Source organism: Symsagittifera roscoffensis, chromosome 6, assembly GCF_963678635.1.
Source record: "Symsagittifera roscoffensis chromosome 6, txSymRosc1.1, whole genome shotgun sequence".
NCBI lineage: Eukaryota > Metazoa > Xenacoelomorpha > Acoela > Convolutidae > Symsagittifera > Symsagittifera roscoffensis.
In genome coordinates, this window is record NC_087067.1 from 43,894,719 (window position 1) to 43,920,626 (window position 25,908).

The window sequence follows — 25,908 nt, forward strand, 5'->3', positions numbered from 1 at the left end:
TTAAGCATATGTGAAATTTGTACCTACAAACAAATCTTCCTCCCTTTGACAAGGGGGGAAATAGTTAGAGAGATCCGAGAAATTTTGCTTTCAGATCTATAGGTAAAGCAAATTCGAAATAAATACTAGAAAAACATAAAAGTTAAGCAAGAGAAGCAAACTGTAAAAAAATATATCAGACAAACAGTGACAAATAAAATGATAAGAAATATACTCATGAGACTGCTACATGAACTCAGAGGTTTCCAGCGTAATTATTCTTTAAGTAGTCAAAAACCTCGAAAATTAAATTGATCCTGAAATAATCGGTACAAAAAAAAATCTTCTACTCAACTAATTGCTCATCAATTTAGATCTTTTTATCAATAAGTTTTCTGAATTTGTTTATGCTTTTAGCTCAATTGTTTTATTTAAAAGTTCTCATTCAAAAAAATATATCAATGGAGATGAAAACTGCTGAGTATGGAATTGTTTGTTGCCAAGGATACAAAGATTTACTCCAACAAAAAAGGAGTACAAAGATGTAACGTAGATATTTGAAGGGGCTTAGTGGTGAGGAAAACACAAAACTGCTCGTATCAGGGCAAAGCGCTGAATCTTCCGACTGCATTTCATTTTGTATGTAGTTCGAATTGAAAAATTGACAAATTTTTCGAACAAACTCCAAGGTGACTTTTTTTGCAAATAGAAATAATTTGAAAGGAGCAAAAATCAAACCTCAACCCCATTTGGAACGATTTCTGAGACGGAATAAATTCCGCTTACGCTTTAATAGCATGAAATATATCGCGCTTAATTGTCCCAAATTGGCAAAGTTTAACTTTACAAAAAAAGATCAGAGGTGTAATTTGAGCTCAGGACAACAATACTGATTGAATGTTATCAGTTTACCGAAAAAATTAAGTTGACTTCAAACAAACGCATATGCATTTTCTTCTTCTAATGACACAAAAATCAAATAATGTTTAATTCAATTGCGCCAAAATTTTCAATGCAAATTTACAGAGTTAGATTTGCAAGAGACCTACGATCAACATAAGGTATTAGGATGCTGTGCTCTTTGAATTTTCATGCAGATGTCACACTTCTAGTCTGCCTTGGACATGCATAGTCTACCTTCTGACATTTTACCCTCAGTAATTGATAAATTTTGCGAACAGTAACAATCTACAAACAGTTGACTAGCTGGCTTTGTGCTTGAAGAAACCTGGATTTAAGGAGAGTTAAATCAAAAACAGCAGCATGCGCTCAGCTCTCTTGAATCACTTTGACATTAAGACTACAGGTCTTTTTGGTCCCATCCCTGCGTTAGAAGGCTGGTCCAGCGTTAAGACTTGTCTTTTTCAAGGCAACTGCCTTTCTTTCACCTATTTTTGGAAAGAATTCAGCTTCATTTCATTGAACTAAATAAAAATATTGGAACTTTTCACTTCGAGCTGAAGTTGACTTTACACGCATTTTCATAAGTGAGCATTGCATCAAATGCACTCTATTATAAAAATCTGAGTCCAACAAAAGGCCGATTTATGAAAAAAAGTATCTTGAACTTAATAACCTTGATCTGTTTTTAAATTACCTGTATATATTTTTTTGTTCACTAAGTATATATATTATTTGAGGCTAAAAAGATATTTGGGTTATTGTTGAATGGAACGGGACATGCAAGCAGGGGGAAAATGAAAGAGATTTTATGTCTCAAAATCAAAAATTTTACTCGTGAACCATCAAAACTCGAAAAAAAAGCTGAAAAAGAACTCTTCATAATTTCGAACTCTTGATTCTTTATCGTCCAAAACATACGATGATGCGGGAAAAAACTTCAGCTATCTAAGCTGAAAGAAGACAATTTGAAAAAGTAAATTCAAGTTGAAAAGTCGACTGGATGATTGGTGCACCATATGGAAGGGTCCAAATAGACAGGTACTTGTCTAGACGGAACACATATTGTACAGAAACTGCATTTTTAAAATTCACTCATAATACTCATTGTAAAATTATATCGAAATATACGATTGGGAATGAATCAGAGAAGCGACTGAAAAAAAAATGAGTTCACATCTTCAAAAAAAAAGATGAATTCGATGAATCAGCATAGCCTACAGTTTGTTCGTTTTTGATGTTTGTCGGTGTTTTTCAAGTTCAAAACTGTCTTTCGCTCTTCGGTTTCTGCGTACCACATGGATTTTACCAGACTCTCAACTGCCTTTTCCACGTTCACGCCATCCCAAGCCGACACTTCAAAGAACTCCATTTTATTTTTGGCAGCCAGATTTCGGCCAGACTTTGCCGACACGAAACAATGTTCGTTTCCATTTTGTTCAATTCTGCTTCTGCTAGAATCATTTAGAAATAACTCAGAAGTGTACACATCTGATTTATTAGCGCAGATAATAGCTGGTAGGTTGCTTCCAGAGTTGACTAAGCGGGATTGCTGGATCCACCACTGGATGTCACTGAAAGATCTGTGGTTGGAGCAGTCGTAGACGAAGATGATTCCGTCGGCTCTTCTGAAGTAGCTCCTGGAAACGGGGCAGAACTCTTCGCTTCCAGCTGTGTCGAAGAACAAGAGGTGCGCTAAGTACTGGTTGTCAAGAATAAACGATTTCTCAAAGAAATCACAACCTAAACACCAAAATTATGGGCGTTTTTACAAACTTTGCGAAAAGTAGCAGACAAAAACTTTGCGCGGGAGATGCTTAATGTAACTTTGGTTTGACTGATCACTTACCAAGTACAACTAGATAATCTTGTTTTTTTTTCTCTTTTTTTTGCAACGTGAATTAATTGTTCTTGTTTCCAATCTGAGTTATGAAAAATCATTAAGTGGTTTATTGGTTAAGCATATAAAAAAATGTTAGTTATGTAAAAACTCGATCAGAATTTTTACAGGTTTTTTTTTGTGCGGCAATTGATATTATATTTACCGATAGTTGACTGAACTTTTCTTTTCACAGTTCCCCGACAAGCTCGCATCAGCAGACTAGTTTTACCCACGTTACTATTCCCGACAACAACCACGCGGTAACTCCTCTCCTCCCGCGGAGTACCTGACTTGCGCAGTCTTATGATATCTCCCTTGTAAAATTCAGGCGGCGGAGTATTGATTAGATAAACCTTGTCTTTGTCTGTATTTGCGTATAGTTGAGATATTTCATCAAATGATGAATCCAGAGATCCAACATCTGCTTCGGTCAATTTTTTCTGGGCATTCGAGTTCAAAGGTGAAGCGATCTCTTCGCTTTCGTTTTCAACGACCGGCAATTCTTCGTCAAACTTGTTTTTATGCTCAACTAAAACAAAATTAATGATTGATCTAAAATATAATTTTTTGTATTTATGTCCTCGTGATTTAGGAATGGATTTGAGATCTCCGCGAAATTATTGTTGATGCTCAAATTTCAAAAAAGTAAGATTTGATTTGATTTACTTAGCGTGTTTATAATTCGACTTTTTAGTTTTAGTTTGCAAGTAAGGATTTTATGTCGAAATTGATGCTATCATTGCCGACATAAGAAGCAGAAAACTCGATACAAGCAGAGGTGGATCACATAATCACCAATACAAACTCCGACGCACTGCTATCTCGATGAAATGCTTAAAAAGAAACTTACCATAAATAGGTGATTCTTTTGTATGTTCACTCGGAGAAACAACTTCAGGCGCTTTAAATCTAGTTTCTCTGCTCTGAAACTCACGGCCAAAAAGCCGACGATAATTAGCAGGCCGAACTGTCCCGTAAATATTGCTAGGACTTACGTCGAATTCCGGGTAATTGTCACCGGAATTATTCCTAATAGAATATTTTATTCGTTCACGTCTGCGCGAAGACCGCGGCTGAATTGATTGGGTCATTAAATCAAAATTATCCTGAAAGATTTGTCTTTGTATTTTGTTTGGTGCGTTATCCATTTCGTTCATTTGATCGTTCAATTCATTGGGCGGATGGTAGGTACTAGCTAACGACATTGGACGTGCACACTCCGTCACTTTTCTAACAGTTATAGGGTTCAAATTGTTGAAATTTTGGTTTCGATTTGATTTAAGCGTAGCCGGATTTTTCGATTGTCCGAAGCTGAGCTCCGAATTGTTAGTGTCAGTTCTAAGGTCGGAATCAATTTTTTCCCGATTGTTTTGATAGCTCGATTCGTGAAATTTCGAATACTGATAAGCAGCGTTGTGATAATTAAACGAAGTATTCGGTCCCGAGTATTCATTCACGAATCGGGAACTCCCCGAATCCGAGTAGTGAATTGCTTGCTCATCGGTCAAATCCTTGCGAGTATTTTGATTAGGATTTCTTGTTTCGTGAGTTTGAGTTTTCCGAGGGCGACTATCTGCCTCGTTACTTGTTTGACTCATATTTGGCTCGCCAGTGCTCAAACGAGGCTCCGAACGGCTTCTGGCGGGCAATGAAGAAGAAGCTCGGCTCTTGATGATACTTTGAGTTTCGTTTATCTAAAAATGTCACAAGAGCTTATTTCACAAGAACTCGGTTACGTATTAGTTGATTCGCAAAGCAATGAGGCCGGTACAAGCTTCCCAAACAAAAACAATTCAGTTGGAAGAAAAGCACAAAAAAAACTGCTCGTATCAGGGTGAAGCCCTGGATATTCCGACTGCCTTTTAAGGCCTATAGAGCAGTAATAACATTTAAAAAATAAGTGTAATAAAATAAAATGAAATCTTTTTTTTTCTAAAATTTGAAATTTTTTATGAATATCATCCCCCACACGCCATATAAAGTACAAAAGAATAGATTTTGCTTCTTGTAACAAATCAATTATGGTAAATAAACTTCTTTTAACCAATTTGCAACGATTTCTGAGACGGATTAAATTTCCGCTCACGCTATAATAACGAGAAATATATCGCGCGTTAATTGTCCCAAATTGGCCAAAATGGCAATCTTTAAACCCCCATAATTTCACAAAAAATAATTACAGGTAAAATATATTTTCATATTTGGGCTCAAGACAACAATACCTTATGAACGATATTAAAAGCCACGTCAACATGGCTAGCTAACAAGTCGAAATTTGTCTGAAGAAAAAACCCACCCCGAGCACAAATATTCCGTTTCTTTCGTATCGAAAGCCGAAACAACAATGTATCATCGTTAGAAATTTTATCTTTGACTAAACCACTAACAGCATTTTATCACTTGAGACGTTAACGCTCACAGAAAACATGTTTTTAAGAAAAACATTTAGCCGACCAAAAACAAGTAACAGGAAGTTCATTGTTTTTTTTAAAAACTCAAACTTCGGTTGGACTTTTCAAAAAATGATTTAAAAAGCTTTTCAAATCAATCACTTAGAGAATTAACATTTTTGATCTCACTTGCCCTCTAGCTTGCTGTAATAGTGGTACTACATAACCATTCCAGATACAGGAAAAACCTCAAAAATGGCAAAAAAATAGTTTGGATCAACTAACTACTAATTCTGGAATGTGGGGATAAAGTTACTATCTTTAAATAACTTTTGATAAATCCTCTCCAAAATGCACATACGACAATTTTTTGGTGAAAATATTTTTATTGCAGAAAAACAAAAACTTTTAGAAAATTTTAGTGTGAAAAGTTAATGAGGGTCCGCTGAGCTAGAACAGTAAATCTGAAGCCAAGCACGACCGACAGCAAGTAAACCTATATAAAATTGGCAACAAAAGCAATTCAACTGTCGTAAACAGCATCAGAGGAAAACTTTACCAAGAAACAGTATTTTCCAATATTCTTGAACTTTTGGATGGGAAACCTGTGAACCGCAGTGTACATTTATCAATTTCTAACATTCAACATTTGTAGCGACAAAAAACACCAAGCTTGGGCTTAAAGCTTAGCAAACGTTTTCAACACTCCCACTCCCCCCCTCCATTAAACCAAGTCTAGATCCTCCACCGTAGCGTTCAATTTAAATTTATAGAGCACTTTAAACCGTTGCGTGTAAAGTGCTCTATATGGATTGGCTGATAATTCGAACTGGGAACTAAGTTAACATCCTCACCCCTAAATGACTTTAAGGGGAGGGGGAGGGTGGAGATGAGAAGATTTACTTAGTCCCAATTTTATGCGTTCTTCTTCTCATTAAATTAGCATGCTTTCAGGAAAAAAGAATATGAAATATTTCAAAGGTTTTTGGTCTTTTTGTTGACATAATCTTGTCAGCCTAATTTTTTGAAGTTTCAGTCGACATTTTTTGAATGATACCTGATCTTTAAAATACAGCAAAAAACGTTTCAAGTCAGTTTTCTCATTTTATGGTAGTCCTAAGAAAACATCAATTTTTGAGAAGAAACATCATTTGCCAAAGACAAAGTTTGGTTACAGGAAAGTTGCTCGAGCAATCAACTGGAACTATGAATTGAAGAGGTAATTTTTGGATCTCTTTAACTATTCCCCCCTTTTTCAAAAGAGGGAGGGGAGATTCAATACTTGATACAAATTTGACATATGCCTAACCATTGAATTATTTCTTTATAGGGGTGGCAGTTCGTTACAATGTATTCTCGGGGGGGGGGGCAAGTAAGAAATCTGAATTAATTTTTCTGAAGCTTTAGCAGTTTGAACTGTTTCTTAATGTTATTTACTTGTTCCATTGTGCCAATCTGCCTATGCAAGGAGAGGATGGTTTTTCTCAGTTCTTTCTTCTTTACTTGTTCCGCCGAAAGATCTGAAAAACAATTTAATCTTCAATGTTTTTTTTTTAATTTATTTTTTTCATTTTTGCCTTTTCAAGATAATGTTTTCAATAAATGTCAAAGTTTTTTCCACCGAAAATGAACTAGCTGTCAGTCAAATTTTGTCCACCGAAAATGAACTAGCTGCCAGTCAACTTTTTTTTCTACCAAAAAATGAACTAGCTGCCAGACAACATTTTTTCCTACCAAAATCGAACTAGCTGCCAGACAACATTTTTTCCTACCAAAAAATGAACTAGCTGCCAGTCAACATTTTTTTTCTACCAAAAAATGAACTAGCTGCCAGACAACATTTTTTCCTACCAAAAATGAACTAGCTGCCAGACAACATTTTTTCCTACCAAAAAATGAACTAGCTGCCAGTCAACTTTTTTTTCTACCAAAAAATGAACTAGCTGCTAGACAACATTTTTTCCTACCAAAAAATGAACTAGCTGCCAGACAACATTTTTTCCTACCAAAAATGAACTAGCTGCCAGACAACATTTTTTCCTACCAAGAAATGAACTAGCTGCCAATCAACTTTTTTTCCTACCAAAAATGAACTAGCTGCCAGACAACATTTTTTCCTACCAAAAATGAACTAGCTGCCAGGCAGCATTTTTTCCTACCAAAAATGAACTAGCTGCCAGACAACATTTTTTCCTACCAAAAATGAACTAGCTGCCAGACAACATTTTTTCCTACCAAGAAATGAACTAGCTGCCAATCAACTTTTTTTCCTACCAAAAAATGAACTAGCTGCCAGACAACATTTTTTCCTACCAAAAATGAACTAGCTGCCAGGCAGCATTTTTTCCTACCAAAAATGAACTAGCTGCCAGACAACATTTTTTCCTACCAAAAAATGAACTAGCTGCCAGACAACATTTTTTCCTACCAAAAATGAACTAGCTGCCAGGCAACATTTTTTCCACCGAAAATGAATTAGCTGCCAGTCAAAACTTTTTCCACCGAAAATGAATTAGCTGCCAGTCAAAACTTTTTCCACCGAAAATGAATTAGCTGCCAGTCAAAACTTTTTCCACCGAAAATGAATTAGCTGCCAGTCAAAACTTTTTCCACCGAAAATGAATTAGCTGCCAGTCAAAACTTTTTCCACAGAAAATGAGTTAGCTTTCTGATAGATAATTCGCTTCACAAAAAAAGTCGCAGTCACTTTCCAACTTTTGTCAAAACAGGCATTTAACATTCAGCCACAAACAAAAGTATAAAGTTTGTTTAGTTTTGACTTAACATTCAAAAAATTAACCGTTCTGACTATCTTCGAACTTGATTTGGAGACTAAACATTTCGTCTTGCAGATCCAACATGCTTCGTTCGGCTACCAGAGCGATTTCCCTCAAGTTCTGATTAGCACTCTCAAGTGCACTTAGCATAATGTCTGTTTCGGATACTTCATTCACGTTTGGAGTTTCTTCATGCTCGATTTTCATCGAGTCTACTTTTTCACGGATGTTTTCTAGTTGTTGATGCAATTTCTCTTCAATTTCTTTCTGTTTGGCACCTGCAGCCTTAAATCAAAATGCTACAAATTGGATCTTTCATATTACTTCTAAGTAATAAATCATTATTCAAGTATATTTCAATATATGACTTATTACTATTTTGATTCCAATTTTTCTTGACACTAACATTTTTTTGTGAATTTTTTTTTGGAATTCGAAAAAAGCCAATAAGACTTCAAAATTATACCACACGAGTTTTCAATGCGTTAACTAAAAATGACCGGAAAAACACGTCAAACTACTAGTTTCTGTCCACTGTGTAAAATGGTCGGAACAAAATTCTTGTTGAGTTTGGAGAAAAAATGTTTGAAAACGTATTTTTTTTTGTTTTTTTTTGTGGACAACATCAATAGTTGCGGTTTCTGCGAATCTCAGACAATCTATAAAAAGCTATTCAACTTGTCTAAGCATAGTCCATTTCTATTATTTCCCCACATTCCAAAATGAATTATTTTGTTGAGCAAAGCTTTTTTTTTGCGACTCAAGGACGTTTTTGGGGACAAGGACTTCCACGTTTTTGGGCTCTGGGACTTCCACTATTGCAGTCGAGATTGGTCAGTCGGTGGTGAACCTGAAGACAGAGGTGACGTGATATCTCGTCCTCACACACCATCATTGCCATTGTAAGAGATTGCATTCACGATTTAGCAATTTTACTATGCTAAAAGCCTCTAAAAAGAAAGTGGAGACAAATTGTATGAAACTTTCACTACTATTACCTTGTGTGCGACTTCTTTGACAACTTGTTCTGTCTTGTCAATGGAACACTGCAGCTCGTAGTGGAGTTGGTCGACAGTCTCACATCGCTCGTGAGAAATCCTGCAACAAACCTAGTCGCATGTATGGCCTCACTAAGACTCATGAGTAAGAAAAGATCATTAAGACTCATGAGTGGCTCATGAGTACTGCAAAATCATTAAGACTCATGAATGGCTCATGAGTATTGCAAAATCATTAAGACTCATGAATGGCTCATGAGTATTGCAAAATCATTAAGACTCATGAATGGCTCATGAGTATTGCAAAATCATTAAGACTCATGAATGGCTCATGAGTATTGCAAAATCATTAAGACTCATGAATGGCTCATGAGTATTGCAAAATCATTAAGACTCATGAATGGCTCATGAGTATTGCAAAATCATTAAGACTCATGAATGGCTCATGAGTATTGCAAAATCATTAAGACTCATGAATGGCTCATGAGTATTGCAAATTCATTAAGACTCATGAATGGCTCATGAGTATTGCAAAATAATCAGGACGAATGAATGGCTCATGAGTAAGACAAAAATAATATAGGAGTCTTTATTTGCGAGGGAAAAGACCAGGGGCGGATTTAGGGGGGCAGACGAACCCCCCTCACAAACCTAAGGAGGCCCCCTTTGGTATTATTTTAGGACATCCTTTTTAGACCGATAAATCGTTAAAATTGTGTCATAGTATCTAAATTTAGTTCATGTTTCAATTCTAGTCGTGTTATCTATTTCAATTATCTGTCTGGCGCTAACCGGTATTTAACCTACGGAGTTTGTCTGTCACCTTCGGATGACAGCTATCTTATTGTCTCCGACTTACTTTCTGAACTAGTGTTTGCTTATTAACAAGACATTTAATTCATACATCGAAACCGTCTTTTCACATGGCGCAGCCAACAGGCCAAAGTGGGGGGAAGAACCCACTGGGAATTACATCGTTTTGGCCCTCGACGCTCGCAGAACCACCAATGCTATGGGAGTTTTGGTTCAATCGTTTTATATGGGGGATGGTGGCCAAACATAGCATAAATCCACGGAACTTCTATTATGCCAGTACGTTAACAGCAGCGCAACTTGCAGATTTACCAGAGGAGGTCGATGGGAAAAATCGCCTGGTGTCGGAGCAAACGCTTATCTCGAATTTGTATTTGTGCCTGGGGGAGAAAGGACAGGATGAGCTACATAAAAGAAAACCACACCTGGATCTCGCTGCAACAAGGTATTCTCGAGTTTTGGATACTATCGAAACCGAATTTCGGAAGGAACGAAACGAAACTTACGAAACATTCCAACTATTGGCACGAAAGCAACAAATAGGAGAATCGCTGGAACAATTCCACTCACTGTTGAGTGGGTTAGCCGCTCGATGTAATTTTGGAGCATTGGAGACCAGGATTTTTCGGGATCTGTTCATCGTAAATATGAACAATAGGGAGGCCCAAAATGAGCTATGCCGCTCGACGAAGACACCAGAGGAGGTGTACCGTATTGCACTTTCATATGAACGTGGATTCAAATATGCTAAGTCATACGGATCGATAACCGGGGGAGGAGCTAGTGGGAATGCCGGCGGAGCTGGTGCGTTCCAAATCAAGACGGAACCAGTGGGGGCCATCCGAGGTGGTTACAGAAACAACAGACAGCGGGGCCGCGGATCGTTTAGGGGTAGAGCAGACATGAGAGGGGGTGGTGCCAGAAGATGCTATAATTGTGACCAACCCAATTTTACTCCGGAGCACCTCACAACGTGTCCAGCGAAAAATGCTACGTGTAACTTCTGCAGGAAGACGGGACATTACGAGAGGACTTGTAGGGGAAAGCGAAATAATCGGGGAAGACCGGCAGTGGGACTGATTCAAAATCAGGAAGATATGGAAACTACTGAAGTAGACGACGCGGAGGATACATATTCCCAGCACGAGAATTCCGTCGGCTGGGTTAATACGCCGGTCAAGAAACAACCGGACAAGAAACAACGATCGTGGGATTCGGATAGCTCAGGGGATTACGTTGTTATGGCCATCAAATCTCGGAAAGAAACAGATCTAAAAGTGGCCGGCCCCCGACTACCAATTAAGGTAAACGGAAAGCAAACAAACGTGTGGATAGACAGTGGATCACCGATTTCGATATTCACCATTGGGGAATTGAAACGGACATTGGGCACCGCAGGCGTCAAGGTGAAGGCACCGGCACCGGAGGATGAGGAGTTCAGGGATTACGGAAACAACCCATTACGACTACTAGGAACGATGGACGTACTATTAGAAACAAACGGATGGGTGGCCAACGCAAATATCAGAGTGATTGGAGGAAGCAGACCATCAATTATTGGACGAGACCTAATGCCAAATCTTGGATTACAGATCGTGCAGAAGGCACCGGAGGAAAATGTGATGTCGGTACAGAGCGATCAAGGCACAGTTGAGGAGACGGATGTGGAGGACTCACTAGACAACTGGCAGATCTACTTCAGTAAGCAGTTTGAAAATCTTTTTAACAGAGTCGGAAAAATTAAGAATTATAAGGTACACGCGGATTTTTTCGAAACGTTAACGCCAATTCAACAAAAAGGACGTAGAGTGCCCATCACGTTGCAAGAAAAGGTTGATAAAGAAATTGATAAACTTTTACGGCAAGGACACATTGAAAAGCTAAAGGAATGTTCGGATAAATATTTTGTTTCCCCGATTGTAATAACAGTGAAAAAGGACGGATCAGTAAAATTAGCGCTAGAATCAAGAGTTAAACAAGCAAGTCCACAAAAATAAATACCAAATGCCGAATATAGAGGAGCTTATGGATACGGTAGGACAAACGATTAGCGAACGGAAATCAGGGGACATATATTTTTCTACTATGGATCTTACGTACGCGTACGGCCAATTACCACTTAGCCCGGAAACGAGCGTTCAATGCAATTTTTTGCTGGTGGGAGGAAAATCAACGGGCACGTACCGCTTTCGTACGGGGTTCTACGGTCTTAATACCATGCCAGCTGAATTTCAACGAGTAGTGGACACGATTCTTGCGGAATTTCCGCAGGCACATGCTTTTATTGATGACATCTTGGTGGTCACCAAAGGCACGGAGATCGAACATATCTCGACAGTTGAAAAAATTTTGCGAAAGCTGGATCGCGAAAACATGGCACTTAAGTTCATTAAATGCCAATTTGCGCGGAAAGAATGTGAATGGTTGGGACACAAAATAACCCGTACAGGAATAACACCACTCGTCCGGAAAACAGATCCGATCGAATCGCTGAAAGCACCAAAAACGGTGTCACAACTTAAATCGTTCATGGGCTCCATTCACAGTTTGCACAAATATCTTCCGGCGCTCGCGGAATCATCAGCGTCATTACGCCCATTATTAAGCCGGAAAAACGATTTTGTCTGGAGCGATGAATGTCAAATATCATTCGAGAACCTGAAAAAGCAAGTGGCTAATATAGTGGAACTTCGGCACTTTGATATACACAGAGACACAAGAATTGTGTGTGACGCTAGTCATAATGGGCTCGGAGTGGTCCTTGAGCAACTAAATTCCGACGGTTGGCGGCCAATATCATTCGCATCCCGGTATTTGAACGCAGCAGAAAAAAATTACTCAACGAATGAATTGGATATGTTAGCAGTTGTGTGGGGCGCGGAATACTTCCGAAATTATGTGCTGGGAAGAAAATTTTTAATAGTTACGGACCATAAGGCATTAGTGTCATTGCTAAATGGGAACAACAAAAAGAACAAAACAGTGTTCAGCAGATTAACAAGATGGTTAGATCGTCTTATACCGTTCGACTTTTAAGTGGAACATAAACCCGGAGCAAAAATAGGACTCGCTGATTATCTTTCAAGGCACCCGTGTTTAAATCCTAAACCGATTAGCACCTACGATAGTATGTTTACGGTCGCGAAAATTAGTAGAATTAGATCCGCTCTCGGATTTAGAAATAAACTCGAGTCTCCATCGGTTACTAATAATAGACGCATTTGTAATATATCGAATAGAAAACGACCGGTAGAGGGCAAGCGATCATGCGACGGAAATTGGACCAATCACAGAGCGACGAATTGCATTCCCGGCAGGTCAATTGAGTTTAGCAAAAATTCAGTTGGGACTATTATTGAAGCTAACTTTGGTTACTCAAAATCTTTAAACTCGTCAATCAACATTAACAATTCAAGCTATTTAATCATGGAAAGGAAACTCAAGAAATTATTGGAACGACACCCCAGCATTAGCAGTAGTGATGATATAGAGGAGATTGATGTAAATATACAGGCGGTTACAACAGAAGTCCGGAGCACTAAAACCAACACCATTATTTCGATTCCGTCGGTTTACCCTGGTGAGAGTTATCCACCGGTCAATCCGGAAAATAAAGTCATGTCTATTATACCAAGAAATTATAAAGTAGTCAGCAAACAATCCGCTCTTCCCGAATTATTTAATCTTCGATTTATAGAATCGCAATACCAGTCTGATCCACAGTTACAAGCTATTATCGAGTTAATTAAATCTAAAGACCCCCAGTTACACTCGAAAATTGCAGCAATGAGTAAGTACTTCGCACAGTATACTCAGGACTTCCACGTAAGAGACGGATGCCTGTGGATGGACGAGAGGCTAGTGATTCCTAATACTGTGCAGACGGCGGTGGTCAATAGACTCCACTATTATCACCACGGGAAATCCAGCATGATCGACGCCGCTAAGGACGTCTGGTACCCTTACATGTTTGGTAGTCTCGCAACTATCGCTGGGAATTGTCCGGAATGCACATTAGCGGGTAAGAACTTGAAAAACATGTGTTCGAAGGACGATATAGGGAAAATAGCTGAACCAAAAGAGCCGAATGAATCAGTCCAACTGGATTTTTGGGGACCCATTAACTACTTGAAGGAATCTAAAAAGTATGTTTTGGTGGCGGTGGACCGGTTCTCTCGATGGCCATCAGCTATGGTCTGTAATTCGAACCGTTCGGATAAAATTATAAAATTTTTAAAAGCCTACATAATCGCTCATGGAGTTCGGCGCCAAATCAGAGTTGACCAGGGAACAAACTTTATGTCTAAGGAAGTTAAAACATTCTGTCATGAACAAGGAATTGAAGTCCTCACTTCGCCAGTGAATGATCATAGAGCAACAGGATGTGTTGAGCGCACGATTGGTAGCATTAAAAATTCAGTGCTGACGTATGCGCGGGAGGATAAACCGGAACCCTTGGATCGAATGGTTGAAAGAGCCCTCGGAGCCCTAAGATTTGTGAAAAACGCATCCCTCAATATAACACCGTTCGAAGCGCACCACGGCCGGGAAGCTAATACTGTCCTCAGGAACTTGACTAAAAAACCTACGTTACGGAATCCAAATTGGGAAAATGTAATACGATCGAAATATGAATATTTAGATGAACGAGACACGATAGCTCAAACAATGCCGAAGCCGATGGACACCAACTGGGGAATCCGATCGGATACTGAGTATGACCGGAAAAATAGACGGGGACCACTAAGATTGGCCGAGGAACAGGCAGCTAATCAAGATGATGAGCCTGGGATTGCACGGGCACCAAACGACCCTGTGGAGGTACCACCGGCAGTGGTAATGCAGAGGACCGGGGAGCGAAACATGAATAGGTATAGACCATTAAAGTCCAAAATAGTTGATCAAACTGAACATACTATTAAAATGAGTAACGGTGCGGTGCTTAGGAAATCAGGAGTAGCACTCAGGAAGGCCAAAGTTCCGAAAAAGTGGGTGCCGGGAGGACCATTACCTACACCACCAACGCCGTGGGATCTGAAAAGGAAGCTAAAATTGAGACAAAACCAACCAGGCAGCTCAAGAGGCACTAAGGAAAGTCAGCACAACATCATGGGAAAGGGAGCAAAATTCCAAATTCTGGAATCCGCAGAAAATTCCGACTCAGAATCGGAGGACCAGTTACCACTGAGTACAACCATCCTAGTGGCGAAACCAACAAGAGGGCGGGAAAACAGTGGAGAAGATGGACAGGGAACATCTAGTGGGGGACGGGATCCAGTTCAACCAGAGGCCATCGGGGTTCGTCCCAGTAATAAGGAGACGGAACAAGGAGACACGTTGGCAGGTGAAACAGGAATCGGAAATGACTGGGGGAGAACAAATATCGAAGGAGCCGAACCACAAGAAACAAATACCGAAGGAATCGAACCACAAGAAACGGAGCGCGAACCAAAGCATATATCAGTAACCGGGGGAAAGAAACGGGGCCGGAAACAACGACTTGTTTCCTATTCTAGCCAAGATTCGGCCAGCTCGTTGGATGAAACAAGCTCGAGACGCTCGGGCAGGAAGCGGACGCAGTGACCAAGATGGGGGGGGGGGGTCATGATTGACAACATTAGAAAAACGGACAAAGCCGGAGCAATCGAAGAAAAAGAGTGAAAAGATGATGAATAAAATGGAGCTCAAAACAATCTATAAAACTTTGCTAAAATGGGAAGGTCCAGGGAGAGGGCATGCTGTGTACCAGCAAAAACTCAAAAGTTTGTGTTTAAAAGAACTGTAGTTGATTTGAAAAACTTGATTTGAAAACTTGTTATTAACCCTATTGTTTACGGTTAACATAGATATTGGATATTGGATTTGAGTATTATTTATTACAAGGAGGGAAATGTCATAGTATCTAAATTTAGTTCATGTTTCAATTCTAGTCGTGTTATCTATTTCAATTATCTGTCTGGCGCTAACCGGTATTTAACCTTCGGAGTTTGTCTGTCACCTTCGGATGACAGCTATCTTATTGTCTCCGACTTACTTTCTGAACTACGGTTTGCTTATTAACAAGACATTTAATTCATACATCGAAACCGTCTTTTCACAATCGTTAAAATTTTTCTAAAGACGCCTTTGGTGCCAATATATACTTATTTTTTAAGGAGAGCGCCGAAAAAAAACGAGGCCAAAAAGTTCCAAAAAGGGCCCAAAACCCCCTATTGGTCAAAGTGGGGTCTTTATACTGTTATGGGAGTGTTCGGGAAATCAATTTGATTGGCTTAAAAAAGGGGTTTTGAACCCCTGACTCCCTGCGTAAGAACTGAATGCAATTTTTTAAAATTATATATCTGGGCTCGAGGCGAGAGCGGACCATTGAGGGCCTCGAACCACCGACCTTCCGATTGGACTATTTTTTGCCAGAGTTAAAATCATTTTCGATCATGAACCATCATTTTATCACAATTGGCATGAGCAGCGAAAACGACGGGTGTTTATGATACTGTTTGTGCCAGAGCAAAATCGACGAAATACATTAAACAATATTTGCGGGAAATCCTATCCTTCCATGAAATCAGATAGTTTTCAGATAAGAAGAATTAATCGAAGCGCAACATTATTACCAACTTCATCAAATCATGCATGAAAACAAAACGGATCAAACATCAAAGCGAGATTCAGAAACCTTGAAAATTGCAGGCTTGGCTCGTTAAGCAGTGCTTGTTGCCAGCTGTTTTTTTTTTCAATCAAAATGTAAGCTTCGACGTCCGTTTTAACCTAAAAAGATTTATTTTTTGGAAATTTTCAATGGCGTTTTGCTAAAGTCTTAATTGAAAATGGTCTGCATTATTTTCTTAAATTGCGAGTGAAAGTTGATAGATAGTTTTTTTGAATTTAATTTTTTATTGGTAGTCAATTGGGAGTGTTTCCTAGCGGTAAAAACAAATAGTTTACAGAGAATATTGCGATAATAAGTCACCAAAATTTTATCTGCTCTGAATCTTCCGACTGCCCCGTAAGACTTCTGCAGGATCAATTGAGCAATCTCTCACCCCACCCCCCCTCTCATGTGGGAGAGGGGGGAGGTGATAGCTCAATACCCGGGTTGACTAAAAATGCTAATCATACAGTTTTCATATATGAAAAAATGCTAATCATACACTTTTCATGCTATTCCATAAATACAAAAAAATCCATTAAAGGTCTATGATTACTGATTTTTAATATATGGAAATTGTATGAATAGCATTTTTCTATACACCAAAAAATTTCTATAACCGAACACAAGTGACAATACCTTGGTTACTCAAGTAGAGTAACCAAAGGTTTGCACGTCTAGCATTGAAATGCATTAGAAACGGCCTGAAATGTCATAATAATATTTTACAGAATATTTCTAACTTCATATTGGCAAAAAAATTCGACAATGATGATTTTCAAAATTTGAGTTTTTAAATGATCAGACATTGATTAACGCATGCATAAACATGCCAAACAAAACAAAATAGCAGTTTTTAGAGTTTTTGAAAAAAGTTTAAAAAATCAAAAAAAAAATTAGTTATACAGTTTCCATATACGGAAATTGTATGATTATCATTTTTTTGAAAAAAAAAGTTTTCCTTTTTTATTTGGTGTGATACACCAAATTTTATGCCAAAACAAGAAAAAAGTTCTTCAAAAGTTCGGTGACACTACTTTTGCAAAATGTATGAAATTTGTATCATTTGTGTTTTTTCATAGACTTAGTTTATCGAATTGTATGACTAGCGTTTTTGGTCTATGTAGGTCAGCCCGGGTAGGTACTTGAGACAAGTTTATAACCACTTGAAAAACAATTGATTGATCTAAAATTATAAAGCAGATTCTCTAACAAATGTCGAACGCCAAAATTTACAAAAAAGCTCAAAAATTACATTCAGAGTGAAAAAATCAAAAAAACGGAAGCTCAAAACGCCACTTTTTTTTGTTGGAAAAAACTGCTGCGTACATATTATTGAGGCGCTGCGGAGATCAATTTTGGTATCCAGATAGGATAGAGCACCAACCCTGCTAACTCGCTTTCCTGGAGGAGGCAATAAGCGCACAAACAAAAATTTGAAGAACAAAAATCCTTATAAAATTCAATTTTTTCTTTTTCAAATTTTTTCTCGATACTCATAGAAAATGAACTTCAGTCGATTAGTTGATTGCGTGCTTTTCACCTATCAACCATCTACTTGCGTTTGCTGCCATCTTTTTGTAGCGTCTTACCGTTTTTGTTTGGGAGAGACAGCTCAATTGGTCATTGCGGGGGAGGGGGGTTGATCGATCACTTGATCCTATCTGCAATATTTTGTTTCCAAAAATCTGAAAAATTTGTGGACAAAACAAAAAGTCGCAATTAAAACATTTTTTTAAAATAATTTTGAGCTAAGATTTTTTTCAAATCGATCAGGAAATCTCTGTCAAAAATAGTTAATAAAAAAACTAAAAAGGTTTTAAAGAAGAGAAATTAACCCGGAGCGTATGTTATTCCGTCACTTTCTTCAAAACTAGGACAAATAAAGAACAAAAAGACCAAAAATTGACCGCATGCGTTGAAAGATCAAAAACAAAGCAAAAAAATTCTCAGCGATTTTGTCTGAGCAGTTTTTGGCTAAGTTTGAGAGGGGCGAAGACGTTATTCATATTCATGAACCGAAGTATCAAACGAAAAAGGAAACGATTAAATGATTTTCAAGATTTCTAAACAATTTTGATTGATTTCTAAACAGTTTTGATAACAAGTTGCTTACAGCTTTATTAACGTAGAAAACCATTCTTCCGTCTATTTGCAACTGCCGATAGCTGTGACGGAATCATTGATGCGTAAAGACTTCAAATTATCTTTGCTTTGAAATTGTTTTAAAATAAATATTTTCAGTAGCTTCTTCTTGCGATAAAATTTTCGAACTCTCCACATAGCGATTTAATCACGACTATATGGGTTTCGAGTAGATAAGCAAATAGTCTTATACGGTGCAACTTTTTGAATATTTTTACGTGGATATTGAAAAAGCTGATAGTACAAACTTTTGTCTATATGTAGGCGGACGTGAGTTGATACATGATTCCAACAAAAACGAAAAGTTAAATCCAGAAGCGGATTTGAAACAAGTTGGAAAAAAGACTACTAACACCCAATTTGACCCAAATTGTCTGCGCCGCACGAAAGTTTTGAAAAAAGCGCAAGAAAATCTAAAAAGAAAAACAAAAATCATTTTGGAAATTTTTGACCAAAAATTGCGTTTTTTGGCGCGCACTCGCCTTTGAAATTAGTATATATTGGCGCCTTTAGAAAAACTTAAGGTTGGTCGGCCGAAAAATGATGTCGTAAAATATTAACAAGGCGAAGACTTTTTGTTTTGTGAGTGGGTCGAATTCCCGATGAGAAAGAAGCGTCCCCCCACCCACACTCCAACCCCTCCCCCAAATCGCCCCTGGGTACGCTTCAGAAACGCTTCCAAAACGCTTCAGTTCTGAGTTCACAAGACGAAGATCAGAACTATTTGGATCTTTGCGGAGAACCGCTGTGTGCCCCTGCTTAAGATCTAGGAACAACTTTTTATTGCTTAATTTTCTGTTACTTGTTACCTCACCCGCAGGCTATTTACTACGGTTCGTGACGAGGATTGAGCCAAAGGCCTTTCGATGAGAGGCGGAGATGTCAGCCAGCTCCTCATGGCTTCCCACCAGGGTCAAAATGTGTCACCATTTTGGTCTCCTTTTTCCATGGAGGATGCTGGATGAGCCCAAATTTCAGAAAACAAGCTGAATGAGTCCAATTTTTAGTAAATTGGGCCCAAAATTTGGTCCTTGGTTAGCCATGAAAGGGATTGAATGATTCCAATTTTTAGAAACCCTAACTTTGGTCTTTTGTTTGCCATGAAAAGGTTTGAATGAGCCTAATTTTTAGTAAATTGAGCCCAAATTTTGGTTCTTGGTTTGCCATGAAAGTGACTGAATGAGCCTAATTTTTAGTAAATTGAGTCCAAATTTTGGTTCTTGGTTTGCCATGAAAGTGACTGAATGAGCCTAATTTTTAGTAAATTGAGTCCAAATTTTGGTTCTTGGTTTGCCATGAAAGTGACTGAATGAGCCTAATTTTTAGTAAATTGAGTCCAAATTTTGGTTCTTGGTTTGCCATGAAAGTGACTGAAGGAGCCTAATTTTTAGTAAATTGAGTCCAAATTTTGGTTCTTGGTTTGCCATGAAAGTGACTGAATGAGCCTAATTTTTAGTAAATTGAGTCCAAATTTTGGTTCTTGGTTTGCCATGAAAGGGATTGAACGAGCCTGATTTTTAGTAAATTGAGTCCAAATTTTGGTTCTTGGTTTGCCATGAAAGGGTTTGAATGAGCCTAATTTTTATGAAATTGAGTCCAAATTTTGGTTCTTGGTTTGCCATGAAAGTGACTGAATGAGCCTAATTTTTAGTAAATTGAGTCCAAATTTTGGTTCTTGGTTTGCCATGAAAGTGACTGAATGAGCCTAATTCTTAGTAAATTGAGTCCAAATTTTGGTTCATGGTTTGCCATGAAAGTGACTGAATGAGCCTAATTTTTAGTAAATTGAGTCCAAATTTTGGTTCTTGGTTTGCCATGAAAGTGACTGAATGAGCCTAATTTTTAGTAAATTGAGTCCAAATTTTGGTTCTTGGTTTGCCATGAAAGTGACTGAAGGAGCCTAATTTTTAGTAAATTGAGTCCAAATTTTGGTTCTTGGTTTGCCATGAAAGTGACTGAATGAGCCTAATTTTTAGTAAATTGAGTCCAAATTTTGGTTCTTGGTTTGCCATGAAAGGGATTGAACGAGCCTGATTTTTAGTAAATTGAGTCCAAATTTTGGTTCTTGGTTTGCCATGAAAGGGTTTGAATGAGCCTAATTTTTATGAAATTGAGTCCAAATTTTGGTTCTTGGTTTGCCATGAAAGTGACTGAGTGAGCCTAATTTTTAGTAAATTGAGTCCAAATTTTGGTTCTTGGTTTGCCATGAAAGTGACTGAATGAGCCTAATTCTTAGTAAATTGAGTCCAAATTTTGGTTCATGGTTTGCCATGAAAGTGACTGAATGAGCCTAATTTTTAGTAAATTGAGTCCAAATTTTGGTTCTTGGTTTGCCATGAAAGTGACTGAATGAGCCTATCTTTTAGTAAATTGAGTCCAAATTTTGGTTCTTGGTTTGCCATGAAAGTGACTGAATGAGTCTAATTTTTAGTAAATTGAGTCCAAATTTTGGTTCTTGGTTTGCCATGAAAGTGACTGAATGAGCCTAATTTTTAGTAAATTGAGTCCAAATTTTGGTTCTTGGTTTGCCATGAAAGTGACTGAATGAGCGTAATTTTTAGTAAATTGAGTCCAAATTTTGGTTCTTGGTTTGCCATGAAAGTGACTGAATGAGCCTAATTTTTAGTAAATTGAGTCAAAATTTTGGTTCTTGGTTTGCCATGAAAGTGACTGAATGAGCCTAATTTTTAGTAAATTGAGTCCAAATTTCGGTTCTTGGTTTGCCATGAAAGTGACTGAATGAGCCTAATTTTTAGTAAATTGAGTCCAAATTTTGGTTCTTGGTTTGCCATGAAAGTGACTGAATGAGCCTAATTTTTAGTAAATTGAGTCCAAATTTTGGTTCTTGGTTTGCCATGAAAGTGACTGAATGAGCCTAATTTTTAGTAAATTGAGTCCAAATTTTGGTTCTTGGTTTGCCATGAAAGTGACTGAATGAGCCTAATTTTTAGTAAATTGAGTCCAAATTTTGGTTCTTGGTTTGCCATGAAAGTGACTGAATGAGCCTAATTTTTAGTAAATTGACTCCAAATTTTGGTTCTTGGTTTGCCATGAAAGTGACTGAATGAGCCTAATTTTTAGTAAATTGAGTCCAAATTTTGGTTCTTGGTTTGCCATGAAAGTGACTGAATGAGCCTAATTTTTAGTAAATTGAGTCCAAATTTTGGTTCTTGGTTTGCCATGAAAGTGACTGAATGAGCCTAATTTTTAGTAAAATGAGTCCAAATTTAAGTTCTTGGTTTGCCATGAAAGTGACTGAATGAGCCTAATTTTTAGTAAATTGAATCCAAATTTTGGTTCTTGGTTTGCCATGAAAGTGACTGAATGAGCCTAATTTTTAGTAAATTGAGTCCAAATTTTGGTTCTTGGTTTGCCATGAAAGTGACTGAATGAGCCTAATTTTTAGTAAATTGAGTCCAAATTTTGGTTCTTGGTTTGCCATGAAAGGGACTGAACGAGCCTGATTTTTAGTAAATTGAGTCCAAATTTTGGTTCTTGGTTTGCCATGAAAGGGTTTGAATGAGCCTAATTTTTAGTAAATTGAGCCCAAAATTTGGTCCTTGGTTTGCCATGAAAGGTTTTGAATGAGCCTAATTTTTAGTAAATTGAGCCCAAATTTTGGTCCTTGGTTAGCCATGAAAGGGATTGAATGATTCCAATTTTAGAAACCCTAATTTTGGTCTTTTGTTTGCCATGAAAGGGTTTGAATGAGCCTAATTTTTAGTAAATTGGCCCAAATTTTAATTCTTGGTTTGCCATGAAAGGGACTGAACGAGCCTGATTTTTAGTAAATTGAGCCCAAATTTTGGTCCATGGTTTGCCATGAAAGGGTTTGAATGAGCCTAATTTGTAGTAAATTGAGACCAACTTTTGGTCCTTGGTCTGCCATGAAAGGGACTGAATGAGCCTTATTTTTAGTCAATTGAGCCCAAATTTTGGTCCTTGGTTTGCCATGAAAGGGTTTGAATGAGCCTAATTTTTAGTAAACTGAGCCCAAATTTTGGCCCTTGGTTTGCCATGAAAGGGTTTGAATGAGCCTAATTTTTAGTAAATTGAGCCCAAATTTTGGTCCTTGGTTTGTCATGAAAGGGGTTGAATAAGCCTAGTTTGTAATAAATTGAGCCCAAATTTTGGTCCTTGGTTTGCCATGAAAGGGGTTGAATGAGCCTAATTTTTAGTAAATTGAGTCCAAATTTTGGTCCTTGGTTTGCCATGAAAGGGACTGCATGAGCCTGATTTTTAGTAAATTGAGCCCATATTTTGCTCCTTGGTTGGCCATGAAAGGGTTTGAATGAGCCTAATTTTTAGTAAATTGAGTCCAAATTTTGGTTCTTGGTTTGCCATGAAAGGGACTGAACGAGCCTAATTTGTAATAAATTGAGCCCAAATTTTGGTCCTTGGTTTGCCATGAAAGGGTTTGAATGAGCCTAATTTTTAGTAAATTGAGCCCAAATTTTGGTCCTTGGTTTGCCATGAAAGGGGTTGAATGAGCCAAATTTTTAGTAAATTGAGTCCAAATTTCGGTCCTTGGTTTGCCATGAAAGGGACTGAATGTGCCTGATTTTTAGTAAATTGAGCCCAAATTTTGGGCCTTGGTTTGCCATGAAAGGGTTTGAATGAGCCTAATTTTTATTAAATTGACCCAAACTTTGGTCCTTGGTTTGCCATGAAAGGGACTGAATGAGCCTGATTTTTAGTAAATTGAGCCCAAGTTTTGGTCCTTGGTCTGCCATGAAAGGGACTGAATGAGCCTAATTTTTAGTAAATTGAGCCCAAATTTTGGTCCTTGGTTTGCCATGAAAGGGTTTGAATGAGCCTAATTTTTAGTAAATTGAGCCCAAATTTTGGTCCTTGGTTTGCCATGAAAGGGTTTGAATGAGCCCAATTTTTAGTAAATTGAGCCCAAATTTTCGTCCTTGGTTTGCCATGAAAGGGACTGAATGAGCCTGGTTTTTAGTAAATTGAGTCCAAATTTTGGTTCTTGGTTTGCCATGAAAGGGTTTGAATGAGCCTAATTTTTAGTAAATTGAGTCCAAATTTTGGTTCTTGGTTTGCCATGAAAGGGACTGAACGAGCCTAATTTGTAATAAATTGAGCCCAAATTTTGGTCCTTGGTTTGCCATGAAAGGGTTTGAATGAGCCTAATTTTTAGTAAATTGAGCCCAAATTTTGGTCCTTGGTTTGCCATGAAAGGGGTTGAATGAGCCAAATTTTTAGTAAATTGAGTCCAAATTTCGGTCCTTGGTTTGCCATGAAAGGGACTGAATGTGCCTGATTTTTAGTAAATTGAGCCCAAATTTTGGGCCTTGGTTTGCCATGAAAGGGTTTGAATGAGCCTAATTTTTATTAAATTGACCCAAACTTTGGTCCTTGGTTTGCCATGAAAGGGACTGAATGAGCCTGATTTTTAGTAAATTGAGCCCAAGTTTTGGTCCTTGGTCTGCCATGAAAGGGACTGAATGAGCCTAATTTTTAGTAAATTGAGCCCAAATTTTGGTCCTTGGTTTGCCATGAAAGGGTTTGAATGAGCCTAATTTTTAGTAAATTGAGCCCAAATTTTGGTCCTTGGTTTGCCATGAAAGGGTTTGAATGAGCCCAATTTTTAGTAAATTGAGCCCAAATTTTCGTCCTTGGTTTGCCATGAAAGGGACTGAATGAGCCTGGTTTTTAGTAAATTGAGCCCAATTTTTGGTCCTTGGTTTGCCATGAAAGGGTTTGAATGAGCCTTATTTTTAGTAAATTGAGCCCAAATTTTGGTCCTTGGTTTGCCATGAAAGGGGTTGAATGAGCCCAATTTTCGGAAAAACGAGCTGAATGAAATGAATTTTTTGTAAACTGGTTCCAATTTTTGGTCCTTGGTTTGCCATGAAAAAGAATGAACTTTTGTTCCTTGGTTTGCCATGAAAAGGAATGAATTAGCCCAGTTTTCAGAAAAACGAGCTGAATGAGCCAAACTAATTTGTAAGTTGTTGCCAAAAACTTGTAGACCAAAAAGTAAATTGGGCTCAATTTTCGGTCCTTGGTTTGTCATGAAAGGGGGTGAATTAGCCCAATTTTCGAAATATTAGGCTCTTATTTGGGTGCCATTATGTCCGTTTTTTCCGTGACAGCTAAGAGACCAGTCGTACTAAAAATTGGGCTCATTCAGAATTTTATGGAAGATTGTATGCAAAGTTTTGACCTTGGCAAGACTTTTGAACTACATAAAATGATGCTATCAGGCGGAAGTCTTCCACTTCATTATGTTTAATAACAAAAAAATTATTCACTAATAGTTAGTTTCTTTGGCTAAGTACAGTTATGGCGTTCTAATTTGCTGATTGCGTTTTCAAGAGAAAACATTTTTGAAATGTCTGAAAAACGCAAGTAAGTTAGTTAAAAACTATTTCCAAAGATTGCAAGGCCAAAAACATTTCTTCCTAGATCCATCAATAATTTAGCACCCAGCGGTCATACATGTACAGAGAGTTGCAAAAGTGCAAGCTCATGGAACTATTAAAAACACAGCTCTTCCAAATGGTGGAGTTCTTTATGCAATTTCGATGATTACGACAACCTGGAGACATGAATTCGATCAGAAAAAATTATTAAAGCATAATGTCTCCGAAATAGGTCAGTTGCTTATTTTTATTAAATTTCTCCAACCCATTTTGCTGGCTGCCAATTATATATAAAAACTAGCCTTGTAAATGATTTTTCCAAGCCTCTCACGTCTTCTCCGATGGTGCTTATCTTCTTCTGAAGGTTGACTGCTTCACTTTGGTGACTCAATTTCCTCATCATACCATCAGCACTGCTACCATCGAAGCCATCAAAGTCATCCCAATCACTCTCGAAGATATCCTCCGCAAAGTCATCACCCGACATTTTTCTCAGCGTAAAGAAGAACTCACGCAAAAGTGAATTAAATTAATCAGTGAAACTAACAAAACAATCAATAAAACGTTAGGCAAAACGAGCAGCGTGCTGATCGTGGATCCATCAGACCATTTTTAAAAATAGTTGCGGTAAATTTTTTTAATTAAAAGTCTTACCCCTAAAAAAGTCTGAGCTTTGTAACTTTACACAGTTTTGATCATTTTATACCTGCGTCTGAACTCAAACTCAATATTAATTTTCTTCTTTGACATCATCAAGTTCACGCAAGAGCTCCAATACAAAGGTACAAAGCTACGAAGATTCTTGAAACTTACCAACTTGAAATGTTGAAATTTAAGTAGATTTTTTATGTCAAACTTCAAAGCAAAAATCTCTTTTATCAGAACCGGTAAAAGTATAAACGAAGATAAAGAATTTAAAACCAATTATAATAAGGAAGATCACTGCCAAATTACATCAATTTGTTGTAAAAAAATATAGGTTTTCAAACTTTCTT

At 37.8% G+C, this 25,908-nt stretch overlaps 1 protein-coding gene across 1 annotated transcript; it reads right to left on the reverse strand.

The window, feature by feature from the left end:
* Positions 1-1,886: 1,886 nt before the first annotated feature.
* On the reverse strand, positions 1,887-25,449 carry LOC134847995 (ras and EF-hand domain-containing protein homolog). The gene is made up of 7 exons (XM_063865325.1): positions 25,216-25,449; positions 8,927-9,026; positions 7,952-8,213; positions 6,589-6,671; positions 3,612-4,455; positions 2,925-3,290; positions 1,887-2,622 (listed from the first exon to the last, which is right to left on the reverse strand). The coding sequence occupies exons 1-7, from the start codon at positions 25,398-25,400 to the stop codon at positions 2,087-2,089; spliced, it is 2,376 nt and encodes a 791-aa protein (XP_063721395.1). The 5' UTR covers positions 25,401-25,449; the 3' UTR covers positions 1,887-2,086.
* Positions 25,450-25,908: the final 459 nt, after the last annotated feature.

Coding starts and splice junctions, on each gene's coding strand:
- LOC134847995 (XM_063865325.1), bottom strand. CDS start 25,400: ATGTCGGGTGATGACTTTGCGGAGGATATCTTCGAGAGTGATTGGGAT. Junction 8,214..8,926: donor TCAAAGAAGTCGCACACAAG/GTAATAGTAGTG, acceptor TTTTGATTTAAG/GCTGCAGGTGCCAAACAGAA. Junction 6,672..7,951: donor GTTCGAAGATAGTCAGAACG/GTTAATTTTTTG, acceptor ATTGTTTTTCAG/ATCTTTCGGCGGAACAAGTA.